General features: G+C 40.9%; 1 protein-coding gene across 3 annotated transcripts in view; it reads left to right on the top strand.

The window, feature by feature from the left end:
* The window catches only part of EIF2AK3 (eukaryotic translation initiation factor 2 alpha kinase 3), a 115493-nt gene that overhangs the window by 12167 nt on the left and 91298 nt on the right, over positions 1-12028 (top strand). For all 3 annotated transcript variants that reach the window (XM_033952325.1, XM_033952315.1, XM_033952305.1), the window contains exon 2: positions 11029-11158. Coding sequence is in view for 2 of the 3 variants with exons in the window: in XM_033952315.1 (XP_033808206.1) it covers positions 11029-11158 (130 nt within the window). In the remaining variant the exon portion in view is untranslated. The remainder of the gene's footprint in view (positions 1-11028; positions 11159-12028) is intronic.

Raw genomic sequence — 12028 nt, 5'->3', positions numbered from 1 at the left:
TACACCCACTGCAGTACTAACCACACCCAAGCCTTGACTAACTCTACAACGTAAAAGAGGTTTATTCATGCCCTCTAATTTTTCCACTTAAAGCATGTTCAGATTTTGCATCTCCACAATTTATATGCATCGCTAGTCCTCTAAACCAGAGTTTCTCAACTTCTTCAAGCCAAGTACCCCTAAGTCTGGCAAATATTCTTTCGAGTACCCCCGCCCAGGCTCCATCCCTGACTTCACCCCCATAATAATAGTACTAATTGTAATGCAATTTCTTCCATAAATTTTTCATATACACACAATATAATCTTTTTTTATACATAATGGTGACAACAAAATTAACCCCCCACCCACAAAACACACTGTACGCAGAGAAAATTTTATCATTTATATTTGGAGGTTTTTTTCAAAGAGGTCAAGGCAGATGACTTTACCAATATCTCTCTCTGTCCCTCCATGAGTATAAATTGGAAACCGCTTTGCTTATAAAAGTGGTATATCAAGACCCAAATAAACTTTAAACTTGAGTCCAACTTTTCTTCCTCTCTCCTCCACCCCCATTGGCAACATGTCTCCCTCTCTTTCTCTTACTGTCCTTCTCTCATTCCCTCCCTTGCTGCAAAGGGAGTGGGGAAACAGAGAGAGAGAGATCCAGAATGCATCTCTCTCACTCCCTCTACTGCCACATCCAACATTTCTCCCTCTCTCATCCCCCCCAGATCATGTGCAGCACTTTTCACCACTGCTCATCAGGCCCATGTCCATTTCTCCTTCTATCACCCCTCTCCAGCACAATGCCACATTTCTCCCTCCATCACTATGTCCAACATTCCTCCCCCTTGTATCCCCTTCAGTCTCTCTCTCTGTTCCCTCTCTACCACCATATCTAACATTTCTGCCTCTCATCCTTCTATTCCCCATACATCTCTACCTCACTCCTCTCTCTCTCTATATATATATATATGCCCAATTTTCCTCTTTCTTCCTTTCCCCATGTGCACCATATCTTTCCCTCTCACTCACACACTCATGCCCAACAATTCTCCCTTTCTATTCCCTCCCTCCTATGTCCCAAGTTAAGTGCCTCCTTCCTCCCTCCCTTCTGTGTCCCATATTCGTGCCCCTCCATGATCCAGTGGCTCCTTCCCTCCCCCCTCCTTTCTCCCTTTTTCCCAGATCATGTCCCCTCTCTCGCTTACTTGCTCAAGCCACACTTGCTTCCTTCAGAGCTATCCAGCTGGGCTGCTCCTTCTATCTTCAGTGGCACTTGTTGCAGGGACACTCAGGCAGCAGTTCACATGCTGCAGTTGGCTGACCCACAAGCCTTCCCTCTGACATCAGCTCCAACGTCTGAGAGAAGGTTTCTGGGTGAGCCACGAGCAGTGTGAAAGAGCCTCTAATGCATCCTTGCAACAAGTGCTGCTGAAGACAGGAAGGAACAGCCCACCTGGAAGGAGGTAACTGGGATTCCTGCTGACCCAGAAGGCTTTCCTCCAACATCAGCTCTGACATCAGAGGGAAGCCTTCTGGGTCGGCTTCTTTGGAGGGGGGCAGGTAGGAAGGAGGACATGGGATCCCCGGTGGTGACAGTGGCTTTGGTGGGAGAAGGGGGGGGGGGCAGGCAGGCAATAAGGAGAATAAGGAGGACATGGGATTCTCAGTGGCGGCGGCCAGTGCGTGTACCTCCAAGAAGCAGCTCACATAACCTTAAGGGTAAGCGTACCGCTTGTTGAGAAACACTGCTCTAAGAAGCGACTGGAGATGATGAATACACATTTTGATAAAAACTATGCCATCTAATATTTTTGCTTTTCAGCAGTATTTGAGAGGGAACTTGGATATCAGAAATCTGCACAAATTATATGTTCAGGTGTTAAAGTTGTTAAGGTTTGAGAGATTAGGGGACTCATTGTCAAAGCAGTTGGACACTCAAAGTACCATAGAAACCTATTGTAATTTTTAAAACACTTGGACATATCAAGTGCTTTAAAAATGAGCACCTAAGTGGCTGCCGTGAGCTCCCGCCGTAGTCTCGAGAGACTACGGGAACTCACGGCAGTCATTTCCTATTGGCGATCTGCACGGGGCAGGAGCATAGGAAGATTGCACCTGCCCCGAAAGCCCGCTAGACCACCAGGTAAGGCCGGGATGCCGGGGAAGGCGGGAGGGAGGCGGGGGTGGGTCAGAGCCGGATTTTCACGGTATTTCCCTATTCACAGTCCGGCTCTGCCCCTATCCCCCGCGAATAACGAGGGAGATGTGTATTTTTATCCCCCTGCTAGTTTAAGAGAAAATATTTGCTTAAAGTGCAATTCTTGATACTTAAATCTTCCATAAAGTACAAGGATTTTGATATTCCAAAGTTAAAATTTGATTCCCTGCTTATTAATAATCCAAGCTGGAGTTTTATCAAGGTGAGGTTCTGAAGTTGGCTGTCTTTATATATTAAAAAACAATATAAAAATCGCCCAAAATCCAAATGATTAAGAGGTTGCAAACAGACAGTGCACCCACATAAACTTCCAATGTTAACTGGAGTCATGGATTTCCAAGCATAATCTGAAACGAAAGAATCTGGAAAACTTAACAATGATTATAGAATTCTGTGTTCAGGTTTACATGATAAAACTGGTTCAATAGAAAAATAAATAGCAATTGGACACAAGGTCGCAGGCATCTCCTTTTCCAGCTGCAACTGTTGAAAGAAGGTCAGCTTGGTATGATTATAGTGAGTCTGCAAACTATATTGTGCAATGAAGAGGAACAGGAGAGAAAGAGATGCAGTGAAGAAGATATTGAAGGTCAGAGGTGAAGGAGATGAGAAAGCACAACTTGGAGACAGCAGGGTGAGACCCAGGAAAACACCATCCATCAGCACTGAAGCAATTCTACTCACCCAATTACTTGACTGGAGCTCCGGAGTCTCTGAACCTCCTCTTACCTGTACCATGATAATAGCAGAGATCAAGGCATTTCAGAGTAAACCCATTCTGGTTCCAGACCGGCCATCACACACTCAGCCTATAGAAAGATATATAAAAATGACAACTGGCTATATGTACAATCAGAACAGGAAGGAACATTATATTAGGGGTCAGATGGTCGACAGGGAGCTCATGAGCCAAAACGGAAGCAAATAAGATATGACCTCTTTGCTGGATTTTGTTAAATACAAGAATTAGCTGCATAAATGAAATTTTAAAGACAATTATGTGGCCACAGATGTAGTTCAGACTATTTGTATGTTTCTAATAAATATTACTTAGGGGTCCTTTTATCAAGCCGCGCTAGCGGGGTTAGTGCGTCGGACATTTCATCATGCACTAACCCCCGCGGCCGGCTAAAAAACTAATGCCTGCTCAATGCAGGCGTTGGCAGATAGCGCGGCAGGCGGTTTAACGCGTGGTATTATGTGCGTTAAACCCCTACCGCAGCTTGATAAAAGGACCCCTTAGTTTCTACATATTTCAACTGTGATTTGATGTATGTAAGACTCACTTTAAGCAGTTTCTGAAGACAGCTTCAGATTCAGCATGTAACACTGCATAATTTGCTCACTGATAGTTTGTAAAGTTTGAAAAAAAATAAAGATCTACCTCCTAAAACTGACACACCTTGTTATAATAGGATACCTAATTTACAATAGAATAAAAAATAAAAAGGTTGTGCTAAAATTATTTGGACATGTAAAGAAGGGTGGCTGTGAAAAGAAACAAGACATAAATAGTGCTTTCATATTTATTTGCTATATTTAAGTATACTCTTGCTGGCCGACTTATGGTGTGGTTCAGGGGTTCCCTACTACAGCCGCTCAGCTGATTGCTGCAGCGATCAGCTCATCGGCCACTTAAACTATCCCAGGACCACTTCTGGCTGAAACCACGCCCAGAAGTGCCTCGGATAGGTTTTTTTTCAAAAAACGTGCATCCCAATTGGCTGGTTAGACAGCGGTAGGACACCTACTGCTGCCTAAAATTGGGACACTGTTTATAGTCTTTGGTGCAAATTCTATAATGTAATGTCCAATATTAGATTTATTAATCAAAGATGGTAAATAAAATTCAGTATTTGTGTCTGGGAGTGTAAATGGCCCTTCTCTCCTATCTCTTCACTCTGAAGTTAGACTTTCAAGACATTCCATCTGCTGTTTAACAGTGTTGGATAACACAATAGTAAAACAAATCACATGGTCTCTTAGAGCAGTGGTTCCCAACCCTGTTCTGGAGGACCACCAGCCAGTCAGGTTTTAGGGCTAACCCTAATGAATATGTAAGAGAGAGATTTGCATATAATGAAGGTGACGGGCATGCAAATCTTCTCCATGCATATTCATTAGGGCTATCTTGAAAACCTGACTTACTGGTGGTCCTCCAGGACAGGTTTGGAAACCACTGTCTTTGAGAAACAACTTACTATACTTGTTCTTTTTGTCTCAAAATTAATTTCTAACATTTCTCTTCCTATCATTACAAAGCTCATACTTTATTGTAATTTACAATAATCTCAGTTGTCTTTACTTCTGCAAGCTTTCATTCTGGTTTGCTTATTGTCCTAAATCATACTGGCATACCTGTAATCTCATCCTACCCCAGTGGTCTCAAACTCAAACCCTTTGCAGGGCCACATTTTGGGATTCTAGGTACTTGGAGGGGCTCAGAAAAAATAGTTAATGTCTTATTAAAGAAATGACAATTTTGCATGACATAAAACTCTTTATCGTTTATAAATCTTTCCTTTTGGCTAAGTCTTAATAAGAATATTGTAATTTATAGCTAAAGAGACCTGCTTTGTTTTACTTTTGTGATTATGATAAACATACCGAGGGCCTCAAAATAGTACCTGGCGGGCTGCATGTGGCCCCCGGGCCACGTGTTTGAGACCACTGTCCTACCCCAAATAATTTAAAGGTGTTACATTATTTATGCCTTTGTTGTCATCTCACACTTATTGTTTCAATGCAATTGCTTAGCATTAGCTTCCATTTTCAGCTCATAGTCACACCTATAAGTTCGCAAAACCTCATCACTAAGGATCTTCTCCTATTACCTAAGAGGAAAAAGAAGTTTTAACTCTAGCTTAGTATCATGAGATGCTGCCTGTGGCCAGTTGTAAATATCTATGACAAAGCCTGAAACAGCTGAGCCAAGTTCTTCAGCAAACAGCTATTTTCTCTTCTTTAATATCTATTCCTTCACAGAGCACTGCAGTTTCACAACCCCTGAGGTATCTCACTTCAGGCATCTACAGGAACACATAATCTCAGGCTGACATAAATTTACACTGCAAACTAACTTGGCTAATTCTTCAAATCTTCTTCTTTTTTAACTTTATTTAGTTTTTAATGCCAACAAAAAGTGCAATACAATTTACATACAAATAATAATCATCAAATAAGCACTTATAAACAATCAGAATCTATACAAAAAATAAAATTCCCTCCCCCATCCAACATTACCATCAGAAATAATACCAAAAACAAAAGATATTGCCCCCCCCCCCCACACTCCCGGTCCCATCCCCTCCCCCTGGATGTGTGGGTGCAAAACAACAGAAAATAAAGATAAAGGGCAACTATAACAAATCTACAAAAGATGTCAATGGACCCCAAACCAATTTGAATATCTTATTATGCCCCAGCAAGTCAACATTCATTTTCTCATACTTATAAGTTAAACATAAGCTCACCCACCAAAAAGGAAAACTAAGGTTCTTCCAATTGCGAGTAATCATTTGCATGGCTATCCCAGTCATAATTAGGAAAAGTAGCATTTATAGAGGTCCATGGGGGGCTTAATATGCAATAATGTTCCACATTGGCTAATTCTTGACATATAGCTGGCTATTAGAAGCAGGCTATTCAGTCCCTTGGAGTGTCCTGTGAGTGGCCTCTTATTCTCTTCAAGCATTCTCCTAAACAATGAAAACTCCATTCTCTCCAGGTAAATTCATAATTAGCTTCACCTGTATTCCCCAATTACTCTCACATTTCTCTGTGGTCAGTACCTTTTTTACTGATTAGCTTTACTCGAGACTCCCTAGGACTGTAACTCCCAGCAGCTTTCTCCTTGAAGTTCCTTTTGGGACTACAGTTTCTACAAGCTTCCAGTCTCTTCTCTGGTCTACACTGGCATTACCTCTGGTGTACTCTTTACAGCACTCTGGAACTGATGCTGAAAGCTAGTGCAGACAGAAGTGTGTGGTTAGCCTGACTTCCACGCACAATTTTCTGGGCACACAATGCAGAAAATGGTTTTTGCACTAAACCTTGCATTTAGCCACTAGTGCACAGCATATTAAAGCCAGTGGTAATGAGGCTATTAGCTATTCTGATCCTGTGCAGAGAATATTTTAAGCTGAACATATTGCAGTAGCTTGAAGACCAGGTTTGAGGAGGTGTAGAAGGATTAGCTCATTTAATTTCCTGTTTCATTTTGTGAGCATAATACCACCTGAAACATTTTAAGACAAAACAGGGGAGGTGATGGGTTTTGTGCCTAGGTCTGAACAGAATTGTATTTACGCATGTTGGAATATTTTGTGCATAAATATTAGCATGACAAAATTTTCATGATCAATAATTTTCATGATTCAGAGAGGAATATTCCAGTGTATGTGGCGATGTTACTATACTTTTTGTTTTGCTCTAATATGTTCATAGTACTAGCTGCCCTGAGAGTTTGCATCCGGTGTGCTCTCCTTGATTAACAAACAAGTTTTACGTGCATCATATTTGCAGTTATTAGCTTACTGCATTGGTCAGCAAAGGTTATTTGGCGTTACATTGTATTTGAAGCCATGTGTTCAGCTTTTCTACATTGGCTCCTCTGTGTCCTCTCTTTGCCACTTTCCCCCCATTTCTGGCCCTATTCGATGATTCCCCACACTTTCTACTGCACCTGGAGCATCCACCCTGTTAGAAGTATTAGTAGCATGTTTAGAAAGATTAATCATTTTCTCACTGTCACCTCTTCAAATGTCTCAAAAATTTTGAATAGAACTGGACCTGCAACCAATACTTGTTGTGTGTGTTATAACTCTCCCAGACCCAACCTTGTTATCACCTCAAAATCCACCCCAAGGTTGTTTGTTAATGGGCCTCCTATGTTTTTTCTGTGTCAAATACATCAACCAAAATCCAAATGCATTGCATTCAGCAGTTGCCAATTGAATTCTTTGGTGGTTCAACCAATCTCATGTTAGTTAAAACTGGATCTCTTTTAGATCATGAGTTTTCTGAGTTATTTCAATAGGCAGTTCTGTTCTGCTTTCTGGGATCATTCCTTTTTCCAAAGGTTGAACAGCCAGAGCCTCTTAGGATCTCTTCCATCTGGCCTCAATGCCTTATCCATTTTGTTGAATTAGTTTCATATGAACCTTTCTCCTTTGTAAATGGAGTAACATGCACAGCACTTCGCATGTAGGATGTGTTCAATATTTTTGGTCAAATTCATTCACTCCTTTTTTTCACATTTGAATATTCTCTTTGCTGTTACCATTTCTGTTACCTTCTTAGAAATGATAAGAACAAAGCTATTACCATTCATAAAATAAAAACAAGAATCCACAAGGGGAGGATGATAGGCAGAATCGTCAGGGAGGGCAATTGGGCAGATGGAAGCCCAGAGGACACAGCCCTCAATAAAAAAAAAAAAAAAGAGATAAAAACTTTAGGAGAGCCAGAATAACGAAAATGGAAAGTGGAACTTCCCTTTACCCAAATAACAGGAACAAAATTTTACAAGTCCTTGATAAAGGAAGGGAGGCCTACCCTAAAAAGAAAAAGTTAGAACAACTGTTTTCCATATGTAGCAAACTACTTAATTACCATACTTAATTACTTTCATATATCCCTAATTTAGAGTGCCACAAAGTGAATATGCTCTACCAATATAATTCTGGCTCAGATTTGCTGTCAAACAACTCTTTTGAGATGGTTCAGTGTAGATAAAACTTTCCCCCTATAATCTAAATACATTAACTAGAAAACTTAAAAAATAAAAAATCCCTAGAGAGCATCGGAAGAAACTTTAACAGATTTTAGTAATTGGAGATACTTCAGGAAATATACTTGTGCAATGACCATGAAAAGCCTTTAAAGATAGATATCTAATCTTCCTTCCCTGGTTCTCTATCAGATAAACCCTCAATAATTTATGATCACAATAAGCCCGTCAGGTCACCATCAGGTAATCCAGGGAGAAAATCTTAGCCTTGTTTTCTCTCTGCCAGCTGCCATATCCAGAGTCAAAAACCCTTGAGCTAAAACATCGTAGCTTATTGTCACCATCTTTTCATGATATACCCTCTTTTCATCCAGGTCCATTATTCCTCAAACAGGGCATCATGGTCTATCCAGTAAGAAGTGTTCCACCAAGCAGTATGACTCTTCCTCCTGGTTTTTAGAAATGTTATTTTTTGATAACTCCATAATCTGGTTCTTGGCCCTTATTTATTTTCTTCTCTTAACTATAGTTTTGTTGTTGTAATTTATCCTGTTTATAGAATTGTAAAAGACATTTTAACCAAAATTCTCCATGCACTGTTGGTACAGAGGTTTGAATATTAATTGCCTTGGTCCTAAGGGGGTCCACTGAGCACCTTATAGCTATTGTTTCTATTGGTATCAAGAACTCAAAACTTTTAATATCTTAGCTCTTTGACCATCTGTCTAAGCCAGTGTGTCAGACTTTTTAAGTCGTGACATACTAATGTCGGAGCCGCGGCTGGAAGGCACTCAGAAATGCGCAGACGTCGACACAAAGATGTCATGCACATGTGTGACATCATGTCGATGTCCGCCCAAACATGGATGTCCTCCAGACGTGGTCCTGAGCCTCCTGTTACCGCCATTGGGGGTTGCTGCAGAAGGAGAGGTGAGGAGAAGCAGAAGCAGAGGCGCCAGCGAGGAGGAGAGCTCCAGGCTCACTGACTACAGGATGCACCTCTCTCCATGAGAGGCACGTCCTAAAAGCAGTCAGCCAGCTTCCAATGCCTTTCCTCCTCGCTGGTATCTTGTGGCACAACTGGAATCTGCCGCAGCACACAGTTTGTGATATTCTGGTCTAAGCCAACCATGCTGAAGTTTGAAAGTGATGTGGGCCCAGCAAGCTAAATCAGTTTTTCTTTTGACCCCTCTCCTTTTAAGGAATCTGGTTATGATTAAGCACATTAGCTTTCAAGTTATTGCCATCTTGATGCTGCTTATCTATTCAGTATTGAAAATTTAGATTTTAAAAATCATGGTGTCCAGAAGGAACCCCAATATGTTTGCTTATTAGACTTTATAGGTACTGCCTTTCTGTAGTTCAACCAAAGTGGTTTATATATTACATACAGGCGCTTTCTCTTTTCCTTGTGGTACAATGGAGATTTAAGTGTAAGCAAGTGAAAGTATTACCTGCAAGATGCAATCTCAACCTCTTCCCATGTTATGTATTAGGTGTCAGTAACTGTGATACTTATACACGGCTAAGGTACAGTTGCATGCAGAAATCCATGCAGAACATACATCCTGAATGGTGAAAACCTAACCAGAACTGTAGCAGAACGGGGCTTGGGAGTAATCATCGGGGAAGATATGAAAGCTGCGAATCAGGTGGAGAAAGCTACAGCAAAAGCTAAACAAATGCTGGGCTGCATCAGAAGGAGCTTTATCAGTCGAAAGCCTGAAGTTATACTGCCGTTGTACAGATCAATGGTGAGACCTCACTTGGAGTACTGTGTTCAGTTTTGGAGGCCACATTATCAAAAGGATGTGAAGAGAATGGAGTCGATTCAGCGAATGGCCACTAGGATGGTCTCAGGACTAAAAAGTCTCCCATATGAAGAACGTTTGAGCAGGCTGTGCTTATATTCTCTCGAAGAGCGCCGAGAAAGGGGGGACATAATAGAAACATTCAAATACATCACGGGATGCATTTATGTGGAGGAAGAAATCTTTTGTCTTACGGGTCCCATGGCGACAAGAGGGTATCCGCTAAAACTCAGGGGGGGAAGATTTCATGAGGACACCAGGAAGTATTTCTTCACTGAAAGGGTAATTGATCGATGGAATGGTCTTCCACGTCAGGTAGTCGAGGCCAGTACCACGCTCGACTTCAAGGGATGATGGGACAGACAGGTGCTTAAAAGATGGATTCTCGAAGGAGGGAGGATTCTTGAGTGGGCAGACTTGTTGGGCCGTCGGCCCTTTTCTGTCGTCATATTCTATGTTTCTATGTAATTTATGCATTAAGGAGTAAATTACAGGTATATAAATGGTGTCCAGATTTGAGCACTAATAAAAAAAAAAAATTAGCACTAAACACTATTCTATAAATGTCACTCAGAGCTGGGTGCCATTTGTAGAATTGCATTTGGCACTGGGAGCTGTGCCTAACTTTGATGCGAGGATTTATACCAACTGAAACCTGGCGTAAATGCCCATGTTTAGGCATGGATCTCCCTCATTCTGCAACACTGCATGCGGATCCCAGGGTCGCCCCTAATCCGTCCATGCCCTTGCCATGGCTATGCCACCTTTTCTGATCCATGCCTAAAATTTCATGTGTGAATCTCAGTGCTTAAAGATGCACATGCAAATTTAAATTGATGCCCATGAGCACCAATGATTTACTAATCCCTAATTCTAGGCACTAATTGGCAATTAATTTAAATTTACATGTACATCCATGTGCAGTGTTGAGTGCCATATATAGAATTAGGATGTAAGTGCTGAGTTCATGTCAGTAAAAGGGCTCCTAAGACTTTCCAGAGCATTATGCACATATTTTAAAGCCACATGACAAGACTGAATGGAGATGGGACTTGATATGATTTTTCTGTGAGGTTACAATCAAAGCGGTTTATATATCTTAGACAGGTACTTAGACCTAGGTTAATAAAGTGTTAAGTGAGCTGCAGTGGGAATCAAACTCGTAACCTCAGAGTGCTGAGGCATATGCTCTAACCACTAGGCCACACCTTTACTCCACAGACTGAATGGGTAAAGCTCCAGTTGTTCTTGACATGGATATCTTGCTTGGATTTCAGATGTTTGGTGATAATTAGCACATTGGATGGGCGGATAGCAGCACTGGACCCTGAGAACCTTGGCACGAAGAAGTGGGACCTGGATGTGGGATCTGGATCACTGGTGTCTTCCAGCCTTAGCAAACCTGAGGTCAGACTTCTTTCTTTAATCCTCGTAGGTCATATAAGTTCATCTACAATAATATACTTTTCTCTCTTTTTTTTTTTTTTTTTTTGAGCTGTTGCCTTTTCATTTTAAGGGTGTCCTACTTATCCAATGAATATGCTTACAGTTTTCCATATGAAATACAATGTTTGTTTATTTCAACACAAAGGAATTTGGGGGGAAAATATTTTACATAAGGGGCTACAAATGTTGGTTCATCTGTCGGAGTGCAAAATGTATCTCTCAAAACAGCAGGGGACCAAATTTGGCATCTGAGTGGTTATAGTTTAATGTTAAGGGCAGCGTGATTGCAGAGGCATAGTGAGAAGCAGATATATTTAAGTTATTCTGATCCACTGGATACTGAGGGTTCCTTAAAAGTAATTGATTGATTAATTAATTAATGAAAGTGTTAAAAATGAATAAAGATACTTAAAAAAAAAAAAAGTAATTGATTTTCCATAGTGTTTTAAGGATAACCAACTTTACTCTTTTGAACTACAGGATGCCCCTGTAAACACTACAAAACAGGCATAATATGTTCAGTTCTACCTCAGCTGATCAACAAGTCACATTTTATGTTAATTTCAAATTTCTGATATACAAAGGGCCGCTGTAAAGTTCCCAACCAAGAAGAGAATGATGTGGAGCCATGAAACTTGCATGTTATTTCACACTTTTCTTGACACTTTTGTTTCAGTGATATGAACTTGTAAGTTTCATGGCTGCAAATCATTCTCTTCTTGGTTGAGCTGAGACCTTTTCAGCAGCCCCTCGTAAGATTTAGGTAGATACAAGAAATTGATTGTCCGTTCCATTAAGAATTAATGTCTGAATTCTGGAACAAGTGCTTAG

This window comes from Geotrypetes seraphini, chromosome 1 (genome assembly GCF_902459505.1).
Source record: "Geotrypetes seraphini chromosome 1, aGeoSer1.1, whole genome shotgun sequence".
NCBI lineage: Eukaryota > Metazoa > Chordata > Amphibia > Gymnophiona > Dermophiidae > Geotrypetes > Geotrypetes seraphini.
This window is presented reverse-complemented; position numbering and strand designations above follow the sequence as displayed.